Source organism: Hydra vulgaris, chromosome 12, assembly GCF_038396675.1.
Source record: "Hydra vulgaris chromosome 12, alternate assembly HydraT2T_AEP".
In the NCBI taxonomy this organism is placed as follows: domain Eukaryota; kingdom Metazoa; phylum Cnidaria; class Hydrozoa; order Anthoathecata; family Hydridae; genus Hydra; species Hydra vulgaris.
In genome coordinates this window covers 3,810,001-3,837,822 of record NC_088931.1, presented here as the reverse complement: position 1 = coordinate 3,837,822, position 27,822 = coordinate 3,810,001, and the positions used below count along the sequence as shown (strand labels likewise).

At 26.7% G+C, this 27,822-nt stretch overlaps 1 protein-coding gene across 2 annotated transcripts in view; it reads right to left on the bottom strand.

Moving 5' to 3' along the window:
* Positions 1 to 1,275: 1,275 nt before the first annotated feature.
* Positions 1,276 to 27,822, bottom strand: part of LOC100199991 (uncharacterized) — a 97,800-nt gene continuing 71,253 nt past the window's right edge. For both annotated transcript variants that reach the window (XM_065811264.1, XM_065811265.1), the window contains 8 exons: positions 24,310 to 24,572; positions 24,136 to 24,233; positions 15,263 to 15,419; positions 11,959 to 12,025; positions 11,436 to 11,701; positions 4,250 to 4,421; positions 3,532 to 3,660; positions 1,276 to 1,556 (listed from right to left, as the gene is read on the bottom strand). In XM_065811264.1, the coding sequence (XP_065667336.1) occupies positions 1,405 to 1,556; positions 3,532 to 3,660; positions 4,250 to 4,421; positions 11,436 to 11,701; positions 11,959 to 12,025; positions 15,263 to 15,419; positions 24,136 to 24,233; positions 24,310 to 24,572 (1,304 nt within the window). In that variant the 3' untranslated portion in view covers positions 1,276 to 1,404. The remainder of the gene's footprint in view (positions 1,557 to 3,531; positions 3,661 to 4,249; positions 4,422 to 11,435; positions 11,702 to 11,958; positions 12,026 to 15,262; positions 15,420 to 24,135; positions 24,234 to 24,309; positions 24,573 to 27,822) is intronic.

Below are 27,822 nucleotides of genomic sequence, written 5' to 3'. Positions count from 1 at the left end.
ACTTAACGTGTCTAACAATTAACACAATAAAAAGCAACAATCGAATCGTTATTTTGAAGCTAACCTTTAAATATTATTAGTAAGAAATAATTTCTAAAACTTCTTTCCCTCAAAAAAAAAAAGTTTTTCTTTGCTTATATTTACCGCAAATATCATAAAAAAACTGTTGAACAAATTCAAATAAATAACTGCACAAAAACTGATAATTATATACAATGAAATATATATATATAATAGAATAAATAAAAAATGAAATATATGTATGTATGTATATATGTATGTATATATATATATATATGCATGTATATATATATATACACACACACACACATATATATATAAAATATAAATATATATATATATATATATATATATATATATATATATATATATATATATATATATATATATATATATATATATATATATATATATATATATATATATATATAAGAGGAATGGACTTGCTAAACCTGATAATTCACTTTTTCAAAAAATCTGACTTGCGCACACCACTGGATAGCTCTTGCAATTTTGCATCAGGAAAATAATTCAGGACATGCAGAATCCAATATTTCTATCACAAATTCAGTGGTTAAAATTAAGTAAAATAAAGTAAAAATCTTTAAAATATTAAAAAAAAAATTTATATTCGTTTTAAATCTGATTCTGCAGATTAGGATTTACCAATATCTGTTCAAAACATTGTTTTATTAATATGCATACAATAGTGTTTCAATTACAACTGCATAACAAACAGATTTTCTGAAAACAGTTTTTGCCAATTATCTCGAAATGACAAAAAAGTGAATTATCAGGTTTTGCAAGTCCACTCCTCATATATATATACACATATATATATATATATATATATATATATATATATATATATATATATATATATATATATATATATATATATATATATATATATATATATATATATATATATATATATACATATATATATATATTTATATATGTGTATATATATATATATATATATATATATATATATATATATTAGTGTTAAATAAAAACCATGAAAAAAAAAGACTTGAAAAAAAAATCATATATGTTAAAAAATCATATGTTAAATACAAATGTTTATTAAATACAAATGTAAACGTGATGCTTAACTGTTACAACAACAACTTCAGAATTAAAAAAAGAAAAAGAAAAAGAAAAAATTAAACAAAAGTTTCTTTTAATAAATGCTTTGAAATGTTTTTTTTCAGAACTTTAAAAAAAACTTTAAAAAAAACAAACTTAAATTACATATTTTATTTTCTGATGTGAAATATTTAACTCCAAAGTGAAGTAAGTAAAAACTAAGCAAGAATTAAAGATAACTTTCCGTGACACAAATGTTTGATGCATGACACGGATGTTTCATGATTTAAATTATAAAATCTCATAACCTTTATTTTGTCGATTGGGTTCACCTTTTCGTTCATTTAAGTCAAGACGCATGATCTCATCGTATTTTAATTTTTTTTTAAGAACTTTTTCGTCTACAGTCAAATAAGATACCCATCCTAGACCCAAAGAATAACCTTGAAAAAAAAAAAATACGCATCAAAATATAAAAATCATCAAATTCAGTTCAAATCAAATTTTTATATAAACATCATAATCTGAATTATTACGAATTAAACATCTGATTGAATCTGATTGTATTACGAATCAATGTAATAAATATTTCTTGGCTTCTTTATTGTTATAACAAATAGACTTATCATTTCATTCAACAAATTTTGCAAAGATTTTAATGGAATCCAGAAACTCATTACCGTAAAAAATGTGTATTTGAAACATTATCGAACTCTGAAAAGGGTTGCTGTCTTCTTTTTGATGAAATTTATGTTAAGCCAAGTATATGTTTTCGAGGATATCATTTAATAGACTACAGTAAAGACAATTCTACTGAAGAAAATCTTTTTTTTTTATTTGAACCTATTTAAGGTGTTTTAAGGATACTAGTACCCTTAAACCCCTTAAATAATCTTAAAAAAAAACTTTATGCTATTCCAATTTTTCAGCTCTCTCGTCAAAATTATATGAAACTAAAGTTTAAACTAAATGTTGTTTATGCAATTTTGGCAGGAGATTTTTTTTTGGTATTTTTTTAAGATTGTTTTTAATTGGTATATCAATACTGTTTTTGCTATAGATAAAGATAATATTTAGCAATTTTTTTTGGCAGTAAATGACTAATTTTTGAAAACTCGTTTAATAAAATCGAAATTTATAGCTTTGATTTAATTTTTTTTTTGAGCTGCAACAATACAACATACAGATTAAATATAACTCCTTATAATCATTGTCTTTCTTTACATTTGTTCCCTAACCCTAACTCTGACCCTAACCCATAACCATTTTTCTAAAAAAAAATTATAGAAGTCCTAGTGGTCTTATTACAGAAAAAAGTAAAAAAAATAAAGTCAAACCATTTTATACTTTGATAAAATATTTTAATGGCTCAAGCAAAATTCGAACTTATGACCTTTGAATCAAAGTCCGTCACTAACTAACCACTGTGTCACCCATGTAATTAATTTTACACTAAGTTACGACAAAGATTATATTAACTTTATTAATTTAAACTTTAGTACACTTTAATATTTTAGAAATACAATACATGCAGGTATAGTTTTTTTTAAGAATTTCAATATATGCAAGTATATCTTTTTTTTAAAAACTAAAAATACTAACATGCGCCTAACTAGTGGTAAATGTAAATTGAAATTTTTTTTTTGTAGATAAAATGAAGAAAAGTTGCAATACTAATAGCATTTTAGCAATCTTTTACCCCATTTTTACCTCATGGTCCTGTATCACAATTTTCATTATGGTTTTTGTGGTAGATATTGAGCTACAAGAGACTGAAAAATTGAGATCTGCAGGAAAAATTACTTTTCAAATTAAATGTTTTCAAAACATGTTACGCTTACACTTTAATAACGCTTACATGCGTTACGTTACACTTTACGCTTGCAAGAAAAATGAAAATCAACTACTAATTTAAATCAAGAAAGTTTATTAAATCAGAATTTATTTTAAATATTAAATGTAAGCAGAAAAAAAAGTCCAGGTGGAAAATAAATCTAGGTAAGAAAAAAGCTAGCAACTAGCTAACTTCAAACCATTACTACACCTGACTTTTTTTGACATGAAAATTTTTTTAATATTTTGAAAATTGTAACAATTTTTTATTAATTTGTAAAAAAAGTAACAAGTTTTTTACATTAATTTAAATTAAATTATTGTTATTTGTTACTTTTTAATTTATATATTGTTTATTAAAATTGTTTTTTCATAAACAATTTTTAAAATTTTTTGTCAAAAAACATAAACTTTTTTTCAATTTAAAAAGTTGCATGTTAAAAAATGTAAAATGCTTTTTAAAAAACGTTTTTTACTGAAATAAAAAAAAAAAAAATTCTTTACAAGTGGACAAAACTTGTGTTACACAAAAATGAAAAAACCATTGTAATAGTGTATAAAATTAATATCTTGCTATTTCTTTACCTTTCTGTCTAAAGTAAGCTTTCATTTCAGTTTCATCTTTCTCAATTTGACTTTCTATATCAATACGTAAGAAATTGCAAAATTTTCGCACAAACTTTGATAATTTCACTTCAAAGGCTTCTCTTGCATCTGTAAAGTAATTTATAAAATCTTTTTATCATTATTTTTACCGTTTTAAATTTAAAATTTTAAATACATTAAATGTTTAAAAGCATGAATAACCTTATTTGATTAAAAATTTGTTGAATTTTTATATTTATTTCTTATTTTATTCATGTACTTAAAGTTTAAATTTTATTCATGTGCTTAAAGTTTAAATTTTATTCGTGTACTTAAAGTTTAAATTTTATTCATGTACTTAAAGTTTAAATTTTATTCATGTACTTAAAGTTTAAATTTTATTCATGTACTTAAAGTTTAAATTTTATTCATGTACTTAAAGTTTAAATTTTATTCATGTACTTAAAGTTTAAATTTTATTCATGTATTTAAAGTTTAAATTTATTCATGTACTTAAAGTTTAAAACTCAATTGTAAAATGCAGCCAAATTGGAGTTTGGTTAAATTTTTTGCAATAATTGTTTGAATGAATTGTATGAATGATTGTATAAATAGGTGATTAAAAAAAAAAAAAAATTAAGTTAAAGAGTTTTAAATAATTTTACCTTATATAAATAGTTATAAAAAAATGTCAAACTATATTGAAATAAAACATTACTAAATGGTTGAAGTTTTGGTTTCTTTAGTCTTGCATATGCAACTTCAACGGTAAACCCGACAACAATTGCACATAAAATGAAAATTGAACCATAAATGTAAATTCCTCGAGAAATCTCTGAATTAGGATCAATCAACCCTGTGTTTAATGCTGAAACTGGAGGTGACATAATCTATAAAAAATTTTTTTTTAAGATTCCTTTAACTGAACTAAAGCCAAACTATTTATTAATTAAAAAAACTTGTAATTACTATAAAATAAAAAGTTAACTAGTTGTAACACACTTGAGTGACACTATATTGCTAAATTTTCATGTCATTTTTTTCAACTATCATTTAAACAAGTTGATTCAAATAAAATTAACTTGATGTGTCAAATAAAATTAACTTAATGTTTCAGATTATGTGCGTTAAAGCAATATAGCCTAGATCTCAGTTTGCAATGAATCTTGATATTCAGTCATTTAAAGCTTACATCAACCAATAAAATTTAATATACTTAAGATATTTATTTAATTTCTTTACTTCTATTATTTTTCAATGGACCCATTGAACTTTCATTGACCAAATGTGGGTGCATCCAAGTGCTTGAGTAAAATTGCAGAAATTGCAGTTTATTAATTGCATATAAACATTATTGGACATTTATTGGAGAAATTTATTGGAGTTTAACAAACAACATATTTTAAATTAACAATACCTATTGAGAAGGCATTGATAACTTTTGTTTAATGCTATGTTGTTACCAACAACAACAAAAAAGACATAATGAATGAACCATAGTTCGGAAAGAAAAACGTAAAAGTCTTTATCTTTTCTTCTTTTTGAAAAATTTCATGAGGTTACTCTTGTAAGTCTTGTTTTCCATCTTCTGTTAAAATATTTTTCTAAATAACGTGTTTTTGCATTTTGTAAGTTTTGAAAAATGTATTTATTTCAGTAAGTTTTATATTTTTGAAATTTACCAAAACTTTAAATGAGATGTCTTCTGTTTTACGACTTTCTGATTGCAGCAATTGCATTCTGCAAGTATTAATTAACTTTTATACATAAACTTTTTTTACCTTTTTATACATAAACTTTTTTTGGTTCTTTTAAAAAAATCTGCACTTTGATAACAGTTAGCTATTGAATTCTAAAAGCTATTAATTAAAATATTGTCTTCAATATTCATAAAAACATAGGCATGGAACTACCTATAGTAACTATAGTAACAAAAAAAAAAAAGAAAGAAAAGAAGATCATCAAAATATTTTTGTACCGGCTTTTGGTTAACATATTGGAAATAATTTTTACAAAGTTTTGAGAGCATTTTGCAACATCTGAGAACTTTAAAGTCATTTTATTATTTTCAACCTGAATCAAATTAATGTACAAAAATAATTAAATTAATATACAAAATATTAAATTAATGTACAAAAATGTACAAAAAGTGAAAATTATTGGATTTTTATAGTTACAAAAAAAAAAAAAATCAAAAGTGCATCACTACGAGTACATCACTACAAATACATCACTACGAGTACATCACTATGAGTACATCACTACGAGTACATCACTATGAGTACATCACTACAAGTACATCACTATGAGTACATCACTACTAGTACATCACTACGAGTACATCACTACGAATACATCACTACGAGTACATCACTACGAATACATCACTATGAGTACATCACTACGAATACATCACTACGAGTACATCACTACAAGAACATCACTACGAGTACATCACTACGAATACATCACTACAAGTACATCACTACGAATACATCACTACGAGTACATCACTACGAATACATCACTACGAGTACATCACTACGAGTACACCACTACGAGTACATCACTACGAGTACATCACTACGAATATATCACTACAAGTACATCACTACTAGTACATCACTACGAGTACATCACTACGAATACATCACTACGAGTACATCACTATGAGTACATCACTACAAGTACATCACTACAAGTACATCACTACAAGTACATCACTACGAGTACATCACTACGAATATATCACTACAAGTACATCACTACGAGTACATCACTACGAATACATCACTACAAGTACATCACTACAAGTACATCACTACGAGTACATCACTACAAGTACATCACTACAAGTACATCACTACAAGTACATCACTACGAGTACATCACTACGAATACATCACTACGAGTACATCACTACGAGTACACCACTACGAGTACATCACTACAAGTACATCACTATTACAACCCTGTTTTTACGAACAAAATTAGACAATTTTAATTTACTTAAACAAAACAAAAAATGTTTTCATTATTTTTGCAATGTCATGTTGAATTAGTTAAACGCATCATAGACCATCATAACCATTCATTACATAAGTATCATAATAAATATTAAAATATTGATTGAGGTGGCTTTAAATGATGGCTTTAAATAAACCTTCACGAAGTAAAACTCAAACTTTAAATAAACTTTTATGGTGTAAAGAAACAAATGATATTTGTAACTGTTAATTTAAAAAAAAAAAAACTTAAAAACTTTGGCATATAAATTTGCCGAATGGTCACACATAAGCAGTGAATACCTGAGGGAAAATGAAATACACAAGAATAGAAGAGAAATTTTTCCAAACAAAGCATTTTTAGACAGTTGTCAAGACAAAAATAAAGATTAAAAGAAGTGTATTCAAAAATATATTAATATGATGACAAAAACAAGACAGACAGTGCAACAAAAAAATACTTGCAATAATAAAAAAGTAAAACTTTTTATAAACACTCAAAATGAACAAAGATATACAAAAAATATGTTGCCAATCAAAAACTTACAAAATACAGTACTGACTGCAAAATAAAAAGTATGCATACAGCAATGTAAGGCCTAAGAATGGAAAAAAAAAACATTAATGCTAATGTGTAAGCTTTAATGCTAATGCGTAAACTTCAAAAAGTGCATGTTCTTAAGCTTTAAATAAACCAGTTGTCATAAAACTTTTTTTTGGATAAAGATCAGCTGCATTCAGATATCACTGCTCAAAAGATTTCAGTTTATACAAAAACCATAAGTGATTATTTTGTATTATATTTAAATATAATTTTTTCTTTGTTTATATTTTTTTTATATATTTTATACTTTTTTTATATATTTTTTTATTTATATTTTTATATATTCTACATTTATACTCATTTTTATACCAAATCTATTTGTATTTTTATCAGGACATAAATAGCAGATGAATTCATGGAATAAAATTTTACTAACCTGTATAAATATTTTTAGTTAAACATACTTGCTTTGACAACATCTTTAACTTCTCCTGTAAAGATTCTACAACATCTTTTGTCAGAGTGTATACATGGAACACTTACACTTAACTTTAAGACATCTTTAAAAGTTAAGTGTAAGTAACCAAGTCTTGTTTCTCATATCTATGTTAATGTAAGTATAGAATAAATTCATGCATTTTTTGTGCATTGTTTGCATGTTTTTTTAAAAAAAAAACTGTAAGAAGATTTTTTTGAAAAGAAAGAAAAGAAAAAAAAGAAAAGAAAGAAGATTTTTCAAAAAGAAAAACTTTTTTTTGCCTATTGTTATTTCCCTGCCTGCTTATCACCTTTTATTTTTATCTACCAGTTTGGCATAATATTAGAAATACTGTGATCTTTTCCAGAACATAGATTTAGAATAAAGAATAATGAAAAGTAATAAAAAGCTAACACTTATCTAAATTAATACAACTAAGTAATACTTTAGAAGGCTTTAAGATATCAATAAGACACAATTGAGAAATTGTTAAGATGAAACCAAAAATAGATTAAAAAAAAAAAAAGTTACATATTTTTTTAAATAAAAAAAGCACTGAAGATAAATTATAAGAAAAGATTTTAAAAAAGTTTCAGGCAGTTTTGAGGCAAAATTTTAACATTAACTTTTTCAGGTTTAGGTTGAACTATTATTACACAAATTCACCTCCAATAAGGTTGTAATCAAGGCTACCAATATTCTGTTGGCAATTAATGCAAAAAAGCTGCAAGCTATACAAATTACTTTGTTTTGTTTTTACTTGTTATTCATGATTGCAAAGTTACTGAGTATTTTTATTACTGGTAATTTGGTAAAAAAAAAAAAATAAAATCCCAGGTTACCAGGTTACCAGAAAATTGCTGGTAGTTTAGCATGATTATAAGTTTATTTAATTATTGTATTAAATTTATTTAGATTAAGTTATTCAGAAATATTATTATTAAAAAATGATTTTAAAAACTTTTTTCTAGAAGGGACCTACATATGCATGTTTAATAATCAAGTTGTTTCAGATAATAGCTCTAAACTACCAGTATTGTAATCCCATCATCTGAAAAATATTCTGGATTAGTTAACTTTTCCAGCTCACTTATGTTTTCTGATGAACAATATTGATTTTTATCATACATTTTTATCAAACATTTTTATCTTGATAAGTGCCATTTTAAAATTGTTGATGTACTTGATGAGTCATCTACTCTTCATCTTCTAGGATTAACTTTTACTTCGGATGTTTCTTGGAAACCATATATCAAATCTGTTGCAAAATTAGTATTTGCTAAGGTTGCATCTCTTTATCGAGCTCAACACTTTCTTACTTTGGATTCTATTCTCTATCTCTATAAATTTCAAATCTGGCCTTGTATGGAATACTGTTGCCATATCTGGGGCAGATCTTCTAATGATCCCCTTTCTCTTTAAGACAAGGTGCGAAAACGCATTGTAAACATAGTTGGACCTGCTCTTGCAGCTAACCTCCAGCCATTATCACATCGTCGTAATGTTGCTTCTCTTTCTCTTTTCTACAAATACTATAATGGACACTACTCTAAAGAGCTAGCTTCTCTTGTAGCAACTACTAAAATTCATTCTTGTCTTACTTGTCATTCAATTAAATCTCTTCCTTTTTTTGTGATTGTTTGTTAGTTTTTTTTTCCTCAAACATCAGTTTTTTGTAATTTGCTTCCTTCATCTTGCTTTACTAGTTCATATAACTTGCAATCATTCAAGTCGTCTGTCAATCGCTATCTTGCTCTACAATCTTCATTATTTCTCTTCCAGTAACTTCCAACTTTAATTAGTGGTTGTTGGCAGCCTTGTTGGAAGTTAAGATGTTAAAAAAAAAAAAAAAAAAAAAAACATACTAAAAAAATACATAAACAAATATTATATGAATAGAAACATAAACAAATATCAACACAAATTCTTTCATTTTTTAAGAAAAAACAATGACAAATTAAACTAATTAAATCTAAGATTCAATAAAGTAAAATTTGTTTGTACTATATCATAAAAGACCTTATGAATCTTAAATTTTAAATGAAATATAAAAATATTATATAATCTATATAGTATAAGATGTATCTAGAGCTTCTCTTAATAATAAAGCGCAAAAAAATAAATAAATAAATAATAAAAAAAAATCTTTTAAACTTGTCAAGAGTAGTTGCAAATACTTATAATCAAATCTGTGTTCTAGAAGGCTATGTTTATTTCAAATAAATTTTCAATACAGACAGGTACTCTTAGGTGCTTAATACATGGAAGGGGACGTTTATTAATTTTTGGAAATTTTTCCCACTCACCCCAAGCTTAATGAGACCCCCCCCCCCCATTTATTAATTTTTATTTGTTATCAACAAAAATCAACAATTCAAAACTTAAAAAAAAAAATCAGAAAATATATATATTTGTCATTGATGAGAATAAAAACTTTCAGCGAAATTAAGTTTGTAAATCATTGAGCTTTCTCACCATAGTGTAAAACTTATATAAGTTATATTATATTAAATATATATAATATTAAATTATACTGAAACTATAATAAAGCAGTTTTAGAAAATGCGCAATTAACCACAAGCCAGTTTATAATTAATTTGTTTTATTAGTATTTAATAAAAAACATTAATAAACCCCCATCCCTCCTTCCCCAGACTTTAGATCTGGACTAAAATTCCCCTCCTTTCTTTTATTCTCACCCCCTCCCCTATTTTAAGCACTCAAGAATATATAGTTATCAGAAATATCACCAAGAACAAAACAGTCATCTAGAAATGAGCAGTCAAAAAGATAGTGAACAATGTAGAACAAAGATAAAGGAAGAAGGATATTGAGTAAAGTGGTGAATTTAAACCTAATTTGATTAAATTCACCACTTAAAAAACTGAATAACCTTTGCATATAAGGTAAGATCAGAAAAAAACAACAGGCAAGTTCAAGTCTCACAAAAACTAAATCCAACCCAACTAAATCTGGTAAACTTTCTATGAAAGTTCACTAAAGTATAAACAAAAAATGTATGAAAAAAAATGACTTTGTAGATAAGATTCTATGAAAGAAAAATATCTTGTAAGTCCATAAATCTTTAAAAAAAGCAGATGTTAACAATTGAGTGACAATGATGACAACAACAATGATAGTGACGAAGACAACAATGATGCTAACAATTTATTTGTTAACATTGAGTGACAATCAAGTGTCAAAAAAATCAAGTGAATTTTGATTTTTTTTTGGCCTGGAAAATTCACATTAAAAACACTAAAAAAGAACAAACCATCCCCAAAATATTAATACACTGATATTTTACAGCTGTTGCCTGAGAGCAACCTCAAAGTTTAGAAAACTTGAGGTTGTCCAATATGTTTTTGTCAATTATGTTTTTTAACTAAACATAAAAGTGTTAAAAAAACCATAATTAGTCAAGCCATTTAAAAAAAATATGCAGTATTTGAATAAAACAATTAAAGTCAAGCTTATATTAAAGACTTTGATCAGTTTCTAATAAAATGTCAACTCAACTGAATTTAAAAAAGAAAACATCATCACCATCAAATTTAAAAAATTGGCTGTATGATAGATTTAATGAACTTTTAAAATGTATTTGTTTGTTAAAACTAAAAACTATAAATATTTGATTTAATAAATTTAAAAATTTTTTAAACTTTTCAATAATTTTATATAATGCAAAACTTGAACAAATTTAAAAAATATTTTAACTAATTAAAATCTTTGATCTATTTATTTAGTTACAAAGATAACTAAAATTTTAATAATGGTGATCAATGGAACAGTATGATAGATGTAACAAGAAAGATTCAACAGGAACTGCAATTAAAATTGAATAAATTTATGAAAATAAAAATAAAGCTTAAAATACCGTGATAGGTTTTGTCAAAGTATCAATAAGACTCTTCACCATCTGTTCTTGTGATTTTACATATGAACGTATTTCCTCTTCCACTTTTATTATATCAGAAGAAATAACAATTCCCCAACCGCATTGTACAGGTATCATTTTTGCAATCTTAAAATTTTTTTCAGCAAAAATATCAACTACAGAAGGAATGTTAAGTGAGTCTAACAAAATCCCATCAATCAATCTTATTTCAAGCGCTTCCAATAGGTCTGATACATTTCTAAAATCTATCAATAATATGAAATAGTAAAATCATTTTTTAATCTTTTTTGATTTTGTGTATTTATTTTTATTAAAAAGTTTGTGCCTTTATTATTAATAAAAAGTTTGTGTATTTATTATTAATAAAAAGTTTGTGTATTTATTATTATTAAAAAGTTTGTGTATATATTATAATTTTTAATATTATTAAAAAAATACTTTAAAACTTTATGCATTATTATCAAATAATATTTGCCTTCGAATATTTTCTTTAATGCTTTACCTCCAATCATTATTGCATTTCTTCTAACACCTAGATTATATTCACATGAATTACTTAATGCTCCTACCTAAAAAATGAATAGTACATACTAGTATACTTGTATAAAAATTTTTTACAGTTTCCTTTTCCCAGTAAGAACAAAGAAAATGATGATAAGATAGAGGTGTGGTATAGTTAAAAAAGATAAGAGAAAAATATGGATATAACAAAAAGAATGCTAGCATATCTGAATGGTGCATTAAGGAGGATTAAGCTGGTTTAGGTAGGTAGAGCATAAAGATACAGATAAATGGATATCAGCATGATAGTCAGCACTTTTAGAAGAAAAAGGTAGTGGTAGAAGTAGGTCAACTCAAAGAGAGTTCAGATGACATTAAAGCTACTGTAAAATGAAGAAAGATGCCTAATATCATGTATATTAGAGAGATAGCATTATAAAAAATGTACAACCTATACAAGCACAGAAAGCTGCAAAAACAATGATGAAAATAAAAACCTTTTTAATTCAGGCATTTAATTTAGGCCATTTTCAATTTATTTCATTTAACTTCACTTTTTATATAAGTGAATATAAGTTTCATAACAGTTAAATATAAGTCTCATAACAGTTGAATGTAAGTTTCATAACAATTAAATATAAGTTTGATAACAGTTAAATATAAGTTTGATAACAGTTGAATATAAGTTTCATAACAGTTTCATAACAGTTGAATATAAGTTTCATAACAGCTGAATATAAGTTGAATGAAACTTACATTTATGTTCTTTCAATACGTAATTTTATAACTTACAAATTCTTGAACTTTAAAATTATTGAACAAATTTATAATTTTTTTAAATAAAATTTAAAACTTGTCTCAGTGGTATTCCTTATAAAATTATTATTTTGAAAATAATTATAGAAAGCAAAATTTGATGGTTAAAATCAAATGCCTACTTCTTAACGTATAAGTCTATTAACTATGGTATAAGTCTATTAGCTATGGTATAAGCTTATTAACTATGGTATATGTCTATTAGCTATGGTATTAGTCACGTTTTTAAATCTTAAATAGAATAATGAAAGGAGAAACTTAGTCAACTGTTTACTGTGTTTATTCTATGGTTTTGGAATTTATATAACTTCATATTAAAAGAGCAATTGTACTCTTCTAAATAACTTTATAGAAAAAGCTCAAGAAAAAAAACAAACTCTTCAAACAAGAAAAACAGTTTTTGTTCATAAATTTTTAATTTAATTTGCAATTAATGTTCAGAAAACAGAATAAACACAACTGTTCAATGGTTCTTGTGTACAAATTCTCATAAACAGTTGGTAACTGTTGCACTGAACAATAAACTAAAACACAAATATCTTTGTAAAGCAACTTATGGTTGTAATAAAAATAAGAACACTTATGACAAAAAAAGGCCTTATTATACCAAAAATGTTTTACCAAATATTTTATTAGTATCAAACAGGGAACCAACTTGTTGTTGCTAAACTTTAACCTTTTTTAGGTTCTACCCATATTTGGCTGTGACCACATTTTACTAAGCTGATGTCAATTTTAAAGTTCGCAACTAAATTACAATTAATTTTCAATTTAATCTTAAGTTTATACAATTTAATTTAATCTAAAAAATTTTGAAAATAAATTTTTGAATACACATTCTACCTTTTTTTTAACAATTCAAGGTTTTTTATTTTCCTTATTTTACTCAAACAAAAATTTTCTGCTATAAAAGCTCAATTTTTTAAATTTTAATTTAAAATATGTTTAAAATAATTTAACATAAGTTTAATTTAAGTTTCAGTAAGTAAACATTTTTTCAAAATAATTTAACATAATTTAAGTTTCAGTTTTTTTTTAATTACATAAACTTTGAAATAATAAAATGTTTAAAAAGAACAACATTTTAAAATAACAAAATTGTTCAAATGTCAAATTAATGTAGAGATGTGACATCAATCATATTTATGCTAAAAATACTTGGCATAATAGTGGCTTTGTTTATTTAACTGTTTACATGGTTTTAGAGTTGAGGAAGTTTTTAAAGGGTTTTATCGATGATGTGTTTCAAACTCGGCATTCTAATTATTTATGAAATAGTTTGTGAAATGTTTGTGTAATGAAAGAAATCATTTTTTTCACACTCCTACATGATGATGATGGCAAAATGATCTGATTTTCTAAGTGGAGGTTGTGACAGCATAAATTTTTGTGAAGAGCTCTGATATTTAAGGAGTAAAGATACTGATATTTTCAAGCCATAATTCATGTTATTTTATATTGTTATCTGAGTTTTGTTCATGCTTCTAGAGTGATAGAGTAAATCTTCATTCCTTTATTCTTGCTTCTTTTTGATTGGTTAACTGATTAACTTTAAAGTAGAAGGATTATTTTGTTAAATTTATGTTCTAGGGTATTTCTAAGATTTTTTAAATTATAAAATCATGTGATTAGTGAAAATATTATAACAATTTTATAATAATTTGGATTATTTCAAATAGATTTAAAATCTTTTAATAATTTGAAAAAACCATTTGTAGTTAATCAGTTAATAGTTAATTTTAAATGGTTAAAATTGATTTTATAATGTTGTATAATGACTATGAATCATACTTTTTGAATTAACTATATGTGATTAAAACTAAGTTCAAAATTCAAACTTAAAAAAATTAAATTTAGATAAAAAAGATTTTTTTTTTAAAAATTACAACTTTTCAATCCCGGGTAATGATTGAATTTGTGTCAGAGGCTGGTTGTTGTTATTGCGATTGTTGTTGCTGCTCTGCGGTAGTTATTAACATTGAACTTGATTGGTTGCAGTAGCAATATGGTCCTTTTGCTGTTTAGTTCCAGATTAAAGTTTTCTACCAGCTTAACTATGATGTATAGATACTTTCCCTATGCGCCTGTAAAATATATTTAACAAAAAGGGCTACTTTAAACCTGCTGATTGAATTTTTTTTTGAGATACAAGTTTGTTGAATGCATTCTTGGCTAAAGTATAACTTTCTTTAAATCTTGGTTGGTTGAAGTAACAATAACTCAAACAAAAACCCTATTAATAACTTTGATATTATGAAATTTACTTTTTTAAAATGTGTTACTTGATTAACCTAATAAAACTTTAGTTAAAAATAAAAATGAAAAAATTGTTAAAACTTTGCCAACTGAAGTTTTATAAAAACAATTTTTTTTTGTCTTTTTTTTTTATATTGTATACTATTTTGTTGTTACAGTATATTGAATACTAAATTTTTATAAAAATACAAATAAAAACGCAAAGATAGTTTACTAATTAAAAAAAAAAATACCTTAGTTCCATAAAGAATTGGGTCAGAACCTAATTTTACCGATGTCAGAGTTGTTGATATAGCACCAATCACAATAGCATTGGTAATGGGACCTGTTAACATCCAGAATATAGCAGCAATTTTTGCTGGAGTACTTCGTGGAGTTTTGTCACCATAGCTATTTGAAAATTAAAATTTGAGAGAACATGTATATTGTATGTATGTATATATATATATATATATATATATATATATATATATATATATATATATATATATATACATATGTATGTGTGTATATATAAATTAAGTTTCTAAATTATTGAGCACAATTCTCTACGATCAAGAATTTTGTATTTTATTACAATATTAAACCATAGTCAGTCATAAATACAACAATACAATATTAATACAATATTAAACCATATAATTAATATATTTAATATATTTAATACAATATTAAACCATAGTCAGTCATAAGACAGTCTGGAAACACAGACCATTATTGATTGTTTTTGAAAATGTACCAGTGACCCGCTAAAAGTGCAAAACACAAGGTTATCAGTAATAAAATTTGTATTCAAAATACACAGTTTAGAAATCTATTGACAAGTGCAATGCATAAATAGTCAACAGATGGTTGTTTTGGTTATGAAGATCAAGAATGTTTCAAAAACATGGCTGTAACTGAAAAAGAGCGATTCTTTTTTTTTACAAAAAATAGATTGAATTCAAAGGCAATGCAGAAAAACTGCATTCTTCACTTTACCAAAAGTACACAACTGAGCCAGTTGCAATACAAGCAATACCTAAAGAACTTTATTATTATCAGAATTAACAAAAATATGTCTAAATTTTTTAATAACAAAAGAATATAAGTTTATTACTGAAGAATCAAATTCATATGTGGAAATTAATCTCTCTAAAAAAGACATAAGATGCTTAGAATATAATGCAGGTTATGTATTCTAAAAACTGTACTTTAATTTAAAAAGTAAAAAAGTTAATGATGGTGTAATATCTGAACAATGGCCTAATATTTTCTTTTCTTCAAAGACTCAAAAGGAACAAAAACTTGTAGATATCAAAGATAGAGGTGTATTGTGGAAAATAAATAAACTAGTAATAAATATATTTAGTGAATGTGAAAAAAAATTTTAAGTTCATATTACCAACAATTTTCAAAAAATTGACAGTAAAGTATTTACAATTACTAAATAACTGTTTTATTAAGACCTCTTTTTATCAGACTTGTGATCTTTCTGAAACAGAAATAGACAAAGAAATTGCTAAAACTTTATCACATACTGATGCTTTTTTTTCGCGTACGTTCACAAAGCAACTAAAAGAAAATATCAAAAACAAAACAAAAATAACAAAAGCAGAATCTTTGAAAAAAGTCAAATAAGATTAAATAAAATTTTTATGTGTTGACTGAGATGTTTCAGTTGCACAATTATATTTCCTCTAATCAGTAAAATATTATCAATCCATGCATATGTAAACAAGAGATGGAAATGCTTTGTCAGCATTATTATTTTATTCCCAAATGTGCAATACTTATCAAACAGCTATTTTCATTGCGACAAATTTAAATAAATACATTATTGGTTAAGAACAAACATTTAATTTATTTTAATCAATTGTTGTTTTTTCTACTTACATATTAATGTAGGATATTTTTTAAAAATTTTGAAGTCTAGACTTTTAGTAATTATTGTTGTAATAAAATGTAGGTTTTGACAAAATAAAAAAATAAAAAAATATTTTTAAACAAACTAACATAAAAATTAGGAAGATTCTTATTTTGAATTTTATTAAAGTGATTATAGAGGAGACAATATCTACTGATAATTTAATAAAAATAAAATGTTTCACTTTATGAAATGAATAAAAGGTTTTATAAAAGAAAAGGTTTAAAGTTATTTCCTTTTTCATAGCTTCTTGGGAAATGGTGCATCATCAATTATCCATTCTTTTGTATGCAGTCTAACATTTCCACAAAGGGGTTAGATCACAAATTAAGATTTTATAATATTATCATTGTAACGAGTGTCTTTAAGGTTAGGATTACCTCTATTACAACCTATAGTTTGCTGCTTACCAAAGTAGTTTTCTAATGCATCTTGACAAAATACTTCAGTTAATACATAAGAAAACCTTTTGTTAAATAAGTATTGAACATACTCAACTAAAGAGTTTGCAGTTCTAGATAAGCCTTCAAATGTTTGACTTAATATGAACATTTTATTGAGCTCTTTTTGAGAGAGTTTTTTAAGCCTTTTTTTAACGCTCTCCTTCCAGTCAATAAGATATTTTTAAAAAATTCTTAACCAGTAAAATCTTTCATTTGAACTATCAGTATAAGATTTCAGAAATCTCTTGATGTACTCTTTAGTGTTTGTAACGTTGCAGCAATCAAAAAAATTATCCATTAACAGGCAGAAATATGCTGTTTCAGAAGCTTCATCTGGTCCAAATTCAAGCAATGTATTTCCAACTGTGGCACTTAAAATTTGAGCAGCTAATTTTACATTCATAACAGAGTATGTATTTAATACTATATGTTCTCTAGTAAGTTTAGGAGAATAATTTAAATTACACTACATATCTTCATAGTAAAAATTAGCTATGTGACTCCACAGCAAATATTTTCCATTATTCCACATATATCTTGAACAACGGTTAGACCCAGAGTTGCTCAAACCCTTGATGATTTGATAAGACGAGGATCAGAAAAAATATACTGTTTACCGCATGCATAAATATTTTTTGTGCGATATGTTATACTATTTGCTTTATTTTCATTATTTGTATGCATTTTATAAAATGCATGATTAGGTGATGCTCTATCGCAAGTCACAGCAACAACTTTTAATTTATATGTTCTTTCTAATATTGTTACAGCCCGCCAAAATAATGGGAAAATCTGGAATGACATTACACTATCAGCACCAAAACTTGCAAAAAAGTAAGATAATGTATTCATTACACTTCTAATAAAAAAATCTAAGATATGTGAAGGTAAAGTGTATATTTTTTCAAAATGTTCCTTATTTAAGATCATCTTCACCAAGATTAACAAAACCAATTAAATCACCTGTATGCTTATCCCATATAAAATCATTTTGAATTTTCAACTCATCAAAAGAAAGTATAATATATCGTTTAAAAGCTGAAAAGTTTGAAACTAATTTAGTAGGCTCCTGAACACATTGACATTTAAAAACCCTTTGAGGTTTGATGTAGTTTCTATAGTCTCTCAAAGTGCGCTGAGAAGGCAAAACTAGTGAACCTTTTCCATCTGTTTGTAAAAGCAGAAGATCATATGCTTTATAAGAAAAGAGTGCTTTATTACCAATAGATGTATCTTGTTTGAAATGGATGATCTGTTAAAAACTTTAACTGTTATGTAAGGAATAGTTTCATAAAGGATGAAATTTCTTTATTTAAAATAACTTATTCTGAGAAACTGTGGATAACTCCTTAAAGATCCTGGTGGATGTTTTCTCTAACTGATACTGCACTTTTTTTCAATGGCTTCTCTAAATTGAGCAACTTGCTTTTTAAGATATTTATTTTCAGATCTTTGATTTTGGAGGGTAAGAAGTAACCTTTTAGGTGCAGTGTATTTAACAGGAGCTTTAATGCTAGCTGGAGTGTTTAAAATTTTCTTTTTTGCATTAATACTTTTATTACTATTTATAGTTAATAAGTTGCACTCTTTACAAATAATTGAATTTGTAGAATATTACACGTTGGAGATCTGAAATACACTGTTTCATTTTGTAGGACTATAATCATCATCAAATCTTTCATAGATGTAATCAATTAAAAATAGTTTGTTAACAACATGTCTTTTTAGAAGCAAAAATTTTTCTATTTTATTTGATGATATTTGATTGCACAGATAGAAACTTTGGATATGATTGAGAAACTGTGATACCATGGTGTGTCTTACAGATTGTAAATTACTCTTATAAATTTGATAAGTGTCTGGTAAAAGCCAACCATAAGCTTGAATAGTATATGCTAGACTCTCATCTACATGTAGCTCCAATTCTGGTATGAAATGTTTTCCATCAATAACTTTTAATGCCACATAATTTTTCATAGAAATTTATAAAATTCACTTAGAAAAAAAAACTAGTTTAATTTTTTTAAGAAAATCTTCAATAATAGATAAGTTTATTCAGATAAGTTTTTTATCTTCTTTCTTATAATCCTGAAGCTATAGCACATTTGTAAAGTGCTGTACTTTGACGATGCACAGTGATATCTTTAAAAAAACTCGTTTCATAAGTGAGAGATTCCAAGTTCGATCCCCACCACGTCCCTAGTAGTACCATGCTCAACTTGTTTCTCTGCGCAGCGGCCTTGTTTGTCAAGGTTCGTGTTTTGGAGTTATAGAGTTGAGAAAGGGTTATAACCACTATTAAGTAGCCTCCTCATCTGTAGTGGCCTTCTTGTCCTTGAGGAGGTGAATAACAAAACAAAAAAAAAACTTTTTTACTGTAAGTTTTTTTGTTGGAAGTGCATATTCTTTCAACTTTTTTTTGTGTTGATCTGGAAAATAACTTTTAAAAAATTTTTAAATAATATTTGTTTTATTATCTGGAACTTAAAATATTATAAAATTATTATATGTAATGTAATCCAAACTCAATAAATATCAACAGTTATTTAGCACACTTACAGGTGTATATGTCTGAACTTTCAAAATGCTTTTTTTTACCTTTAGTTTTGATACTTTTGTTTACCTTTAAATTTACCCTAATAATTCAACTATAAAAATTTTGACTACTTGAATAAAGAAAAGAACTTATCAGTTGTACCAAATATGAGATAATTAGACACAAAACTACAGCTATCATAACAAGTGAATTATTGTTTTTACTGTTTTGCACTCCAAAGGATCTGGGTTTTATTTTTTTTGGGTACAAAGAGATAATACAAATAGCTATTGTACGCCTTCTAATTGGTTGTATGTTGATTGTTAAACCAATCAACATACAACCAATTTTTGTAATGAAATCTTCGCTAAATGGTGGATACCATTATTATGATATACCATTATTATGATACCATTAATATGATATGGTGGATTACCATATCATATTGTGCTTACATCTTTTTTTTAATTTGGTTTTATGTTTGGTTGGTACATGAGCATAAAATGTATGGATTTGTATCTGGATTTTTTTAATGCATCATCATAAGCAAGAATGGAATTCTTTAGAATAACTATACTTGATGATGTGGCAGACAGTCTTAACATGATGATTGTGGCAGACTTTTTATGTTAGGTGGATATGGTGAAATAATGTATTTCAAAGACCTTAAATGTTTGATTATATTTGTAAATTTACATTTATAGATACAGAGTATCTATAAATGTAAATTTATAGATACTCTGTATAATATTAAATGTAAATACATCAACTGACAATAAGAATAATAAGAATTATATAATTTTTATATATAATAATAATAAAATAAATATATTGCACTTTTGTGAAATAAAGTAACAATGCAATATAAACCCTTAGGCTTTTTTTTTAAACCTAAAAAGATAGTAATGTAGATTAAAAACCCTTTACTGTTTTCTATTTCCCATGATGGCTGGGTTTTGAATGTTTGTATGAGTATAACTTGATATTTTACACCATTAAAACCACAGCCAAATACTTTTTAACATTCAGAGATAAATCTACTCATAATAAACTGTGAGTTTTAAATTATGTGGTTTCAGCTAATTTTTATAGTTTTTTAACAATCCTTTAAACTACTTCAGGTAAGATCAGGTTCAGGATCATCACAATCACCCTGCTACTGGTATTATGTAACCCAATACTACCTGCCCCATGCCCTGCTGCCTTGTAGAGTGGGCATTTTAAAGCAAAGGTTAGGAGAAACAAACTCTGACTTAAAAATCCCCTGCCTTGGGCTCTTGGTTGAGTAAAGGCTACATTGGATGTCCCAATAAAAATACTTATCCTAGGTAAATGCTAACTGCACCCAGAAAAATTCCCCGGCTTTGGGGCTCTTGGTTGAGTAAAGGAGAGATGGTGTCTTGATAAAAATACTCATCTTGGGCAGATGTTAACTGCATCCAGCTAAAATTCCCCTATTTTAGGGCTCTTGGTTGAGAAAAGGCTAGAGATGGTCTCTTTTTAAAAATACTCATCTTGAGCAGATATTAACTGCATCTATCTACTGTCTTGTAGGAAGCCTCCAGGGCAAAGACTTTAGGGGTAAGCAGAATAGTTCTGCTAACCAACCTTGAACCCTTTCTTCATCTATTAAGCTGGTGTAGATGTAAACCTGTGTTACATTGTTTTCTGCCTAAGATGATGAATGCTGGATCTTCTTGAATCTTCTATTAGGTTTTTGCTTGTGCCTCCTCGATAGTGGCTATGCAACTATTCCTGTTATCTTCTAATGAGGGTACAGCTCTAAAATTCAGTTTAATAATTCTGAGGCTGGCTGGTAGTAAAGTTTTCTAAACTCTGCGGCAGCTCTCAGAGAGGCTGATTCCATCTACAGCTGCACAATATCAAAGTATTAATAGTGCCATGTTGCGCATGGATGCACGGATGGTCTTTACACTTAAATCATGTAAAAAGTAACCCAAAATATTTAACATAAAAAACCATCCCCACCACATAACTGTTTAATATAACTTTTAACAATATTCATGGTCTGTGAAGCAACCTTCTGTCAGTTGAATCTTACTTCTTGCAAAATTCACCAGACTTGCTTGCTCTTAGTGAGACTAATTTAAATTCTGCTGTTCCTTTTTCTGATCTCCTTGTTGATGGGTACTATTGGTTGATTTGCAAAGACTCCAATAGTTGCATGCTTGGCTTGGGGATACACATATGCATCAATTCACCAATTTGTCATGTAATCAGGTTCGAATCCTTTGAACATTCTTTTATGCGCTTCCCCTTAGCACCTCTTCACTCTACCACCTTCCTCTTTTTTCTTTATCATTCTCCTTCTTCCCAAGACTGCACTCTTAAAAATGTAAATCTCAGATCAAATCAACCATGCCCTCTCTCTTTACCCCTCTGCCAATATATCAACAAAAAATTTATATCTCAAAACAAAAACAAAAAATTCAGTGAAAATCGACCTTAAAAAATTAGAAAATAATTATCAGTCACCAATAAAAACAAAAATTTTCAGTGTATTCATGCTTTAAAAATTGTTGACCTAGTAAATCTCGATTTGTCAAAAATGAGCTTTTGGTTTATTTCTCACCAAAGTATAAAACTTATATTAACATATTAAATCTTATTGAAATTATAATAAAACAGCTGTTAGAAAATGCGCATTTGACTGAAAGCCACACTAGAATTAAATAGTGTTATGAGTGTTTTATAAAAAATACTAATTTGGATTTATAAATTGAGCCTTTTTATAAAAAATACTTATATTGTAACATGGCGTCAGATTGGAAGTTTTCACCAACTAACCAAGATAAAAACTGTTTAAAAAAAAAATGCTTTAGGAATTGTGTTTTTTGGTCTTTTGTGTTTAATATCTTTTTTCATAATGGAATTCTTTTATTTAGTTTTATTATTTTGATATTTTATTATGCATGAAAGAAAAAAATCCCCCCCCCCCCCAGCTTTTGTTAGATCTGGACTAAATTCCTCCCTGTCACCCCCCCCCCCCTCCTTTCATCCTCCTTGTAATAAAGGCTTGAGAGTACTTCAGAATTGAAGAAAAAATGTCTGTATGACCTCTCTCACCAAGATGAAATCTTGAAGCTAATTCATTTGTAGATTTTATTATTATTCTGTTACTTATATTAACAGTTGCAACTCATAAGTTTTTTTTGATTTAATAGCACAGTGATGTTTTGAACTTCTTCACTGAATACAATAGAAAACAAATCATTAGATAAAATTGACTAAAAAAGTATTTATTCTCTTTCAAATTCAGGATGGTTTTCAAATAGATTTATTATTTTAAAGATTTATGAAAATAAATTTTGTGTCAAATATCCAGTGCATAAATGACTGCTTTGAAAGAGAAATGTCTGTCTGGTTCAAGATTTCCTGGCAGACAGTCACACTAAACATCAGCGACAATATATCATAGTGGCTGCAAAAGTGAATAGAAAAAGTTTGGACATCACTAAAAGAACACAGTCAAACTACGACTGAAAAACACAATTAAGGTATCACTGAAAGAACACAACAAGGTATCACTGAAAGAACACAATCAAGCTATTACTAAAAAAACACTATAAGGTATCACTAAAAGAACACAATCAAGCTATCACTAAAAGTCACATAAGGTATCACTGAAAAACTACATTAAGCTGTCAATGAATATCCGAAAATAATAGCTTTTTTCTAGAAAACAATTTTTTAAATAAAGAAATAGTTTTTCCAGATGCTAGAAAAAGCTATTTGTAATACGGCGCATGCAAACTCATAAAAAGATCTGAAGAAAAATCGTAGAAAGATCTTAATAAAAAAAAAGGTAACTGCTTATATAACTATACACTATATATTTACGTTTTATTTTTTGCCTACTTTGTTGATGTATGTTCTGTCACAAAAAGATTTTCTTAACATTTGACGTTTCTTGATATTTGTTTTCTTGCAAGATTTTTTTTGAAAGAAATTACTTTATGATGTTCATAATCTTTTTGTATTGCAATCTGGTATGTCAAGGTATTTAATAAAAAAAAGCATAATAATACCATATTGTTAATTATTGTACTGTGTATAATTATCAATCAGTTATAAATTATGAGTTATAGTTAAGAAGATTATCTACCATTTTTTCTTAATAATAAGAAAAAATCTAAAGGTTAATTTCAACTTTTTTAGTATAATAATAGTTAAAAAACTATATGATAACTTTTTACTTACCCAATAGTAGTCATACTGACAAATGCCCAATATACACCATGTAAAATACCACGAACAAAGCTTTCATTTGGAAATTCTACTTTGTTCACTCTACAATCCTTTTGAAAATAGTTTTATTTTTTTGAGTAAAAATTTTAACTCTAAACTACATAACAAAGTATAAAAAAAAATTACCAGAATCCACATAAATATTCCACTGACAGTTGAGAAAAAAAATATAATAAAAACAGCAGGCCAACAGTTTAAAATAGCTGCGGCGACTGCTTGTGACTTGTTAAAAGATTTTGATTTGTCAATTACTATGAACCCAATGCCTGGAGAAGAAACAATTTGCACATACTTATATTGTGACTGGAATGTTTCAATTGATGCTTTGCCACTGACAGGCAAATGGAAATGTGCATTATTATCGACCATTGTTTTTAGTTCATCTTCATCTAAATGATTGAAAAAAAAGTTAGAACTATACACCTAAATAAAAAAACCAGTTTTCAGCAACAAAAAACAGCTACAATATTAATTCATATATGGTTGTTATGTATATATAAATATGTAAATATATATATATTTTATATATATATATATATATATATATATATATATATATATATATATATATATATATATATATATATATATATATAAACAGGGCAGCCCTCTGTCTGTGGACTTTTTCGTTTTCCAAAATAAACTCAAAAACTAGTAGAGAAAAAGTAAAATATGAACATTGCAACCTAAAAGGAATAAGCAACAAAAAAATTAAAAATAATCATTTTAATAAGGACTTATAGTCATTTTAGTGAAAGTAAAATTTTTAAAATATTAAAAATAAAACGCCATCACAGTTTACTTGACGTTAATTGACACTGAATTAACATGTTCAACATTTAATTTGATATCACAAAAATCATAAGTAATAGAATTAATTTAATATGATTTTCTTTAAATGAAATTGTTTTTTTTTACTTTTGCAACGTTTTTTTTTTACATTACAAATATTAGCGTAACATATTTTATTTAAATTTGTTTAAAACATATTGTATATTATACTTTATGTTTTGTCTTTCTCATTTTTTCTTTTTAACATCTTCACTTTCAACAAGGCAGCAAGCAACCACTATTAGAGTTGGAAGTTACTGAAAGCGAAAAGATGAAATTTATAGAGCAAGATAATGATTAACAGACAACTTAAAAGATTTTAAATTATATGAATCAGGAAATCAAGATAAAGGAAGCGAAATCCAAAGGACTGATGTTCAAGGTTAAAAACAAGACGAACAAGAATTTTTGGAGCAATTAGGAACAGTCAGTAAAAATATGAGACTTAATTGAATGACAAGTAATTTGAGAATGTACTTTAGTAGATGGCACAAGAGGCACTTGCTCTTTAGAGCAGTCCCCATTATAGTACTTATAGAAAAGAGAAAGAGAAGCAACATTACAACAATGTGATAATGTAGTATATATGAAATGGCTATGTGGTAGCTAAATAACAGGTTATATAAAAGCATGTTGTATAATAGCAATGCAATGAGCAGGTAGCCTGCAGGGTATATATTAGGCTATTTAAAAGCTATGTAATTGGCCATATAGTAACTGTGCAGTGGGCTGTGTAGTAGTTATGTCCTTGAAAAAATAAGAAACAATTAAAGCTAATTTAAAGCCTTGACTAATTTTTCCCGCGATTGTGTGGGCTATCCTATATATATATATATATATATATATATATATATATATATATATATATATATATATATATATATATATATATATATATATATATATATATATATATATGTATATATATAATTCTGCGGTAGTAGTGTATTGGTAAAGTGCTCGCTTCATAGGCAAGAGGTTTCGAGTTCAATCCCCACCACGTTCCTGGTAGTACTGCGCTCAACTTGTTTCTCCGCGCAGTAACTAAGTGTAACCACTATTAAGTGTAACTACTTAATAGTGGTTACACTTCTTTTGGTTGAGGAGGCTACTTAATAGTGGTTAACTTCTTTTGCTTTGTTTCTTAAAGATTTTTTTTTCGATTGAAAGGATTGTAGGCTTTTTTTGCAAAAATAATCAAAAACTTGATGCAGCCATCTATTCTAGTTTTGATAAAAAATCATTTTGCTTTTTGATAAATAAAAACAGACAGGTGATCTTAAATGCAAGTTGTCTTCTTGTTTGAAACTTGCAGTCACTTACAAATATAAAAAGTTTATAAAAATCATTATTACAATAATATTTATGTTTATTGTTGAATGACAACACTGAGTTTTTTTACCTTTTTACTTTGTTTATTTGATAATATTAATAGAAATCATTTCAAAAGATAACTAGAAAGATGACCATTAGCTAAATTTGTCAAGTATCTAATCTGTTCTTGTAAAGATTACTGTTTACATACTTGGGATTTTCTAATGATCTTTCTTTTTTAAACAAAGTGAAAAACACATTGTAAATTGTTGTAAAATTTCTACTTTCTCTCAATTCCACAAATACTACCACATCCAAATATACATAAAACATAATTGCAGCTAATCTAGCTTGAGTTTTGGTTTCATTTTTGTGAGGCTACATTTCTTTCTCCTTTTAACAAATACTATAATGGTTTCTGCTTAGGCAAGCTGTTGTCTGTAATTCTTATATTCAATCAAATTGAAATTCAATCTTATGTGACTTATAATTCAAAAAAACCTGTCCCTTTATTTTATTTCCATGCTCAAAATTGTATTATATATCTAAGTCTATTGCTGCAAACATAGGTGTTTTAGAATTCATTCTGGCCTTCATGTTTTCTTGATTCTTATAATTTGCAGCTTTTGAAGTCTTCTGTACACCATTTCTTTTCCAACTTTCTTTTTGGATTGCTAATACCATATCCTGATCTCTATTACCTAGTAATTTGGTTAGTTATGCCTAGTAACTTGGTTAATATAATTATAGTAACATGGTTAGTTAATATTACTTAATAACTTTGTTAATTATTATTACCTGGTCATGTCAGATTCAGGATCATCAAAATCACCACGCTACTGGTATCATGTAACCTGGTACTACCTGCCCCATGCCATGCTGCCTTGTAGAGTGTGTTTTTTTAGGCAGAAGCTAGGAGAAACAATCTCCAACTTAAAAACCCCCTGCCTTGGAGCTCTTGGTTGAGTAAAGGCTAGAGATGATGTCTCAATAAAAATATTCATCTTGGGCAGATGTTAACTGCACCCAGCTACTAGCTTCTAGGAGGCCTATTAGGCAAAGACTTTAGCGGTAAGCAGTATAATTCTGCTAACCAGCCTAAAACCCCTTCTTCTTCTATTAGGCTGGTGTAGATGTAAATCTGTGTTACATTGTTTCCTGCCTTGGATGATGAATGCTGATCTTCTTGAGATCTTCTCATAGGTTTTTGGTTGTACCTCCTTGATAGTGGCTATGCAACTCTTCCTGTTATCTCCTAATGAGGGTACCGCTATAAAACTCAGTTTAATGGTTCTGAGGCTGACTTGTATCAAGGTTTCAAGCTGTTAATGAAATCAAGGCTGATTTCATTAACAGCTGCAAAATATCAGATTATTAACAGTGTCATGTTGCGCATGGATGGCATGCCTGTTAATACTTTTGGTATGCATTGTTGAGCCCACATAAGGAGCTTTATGTTATGACTAAGGGTTAATTAACAGGACTAAGAAAATT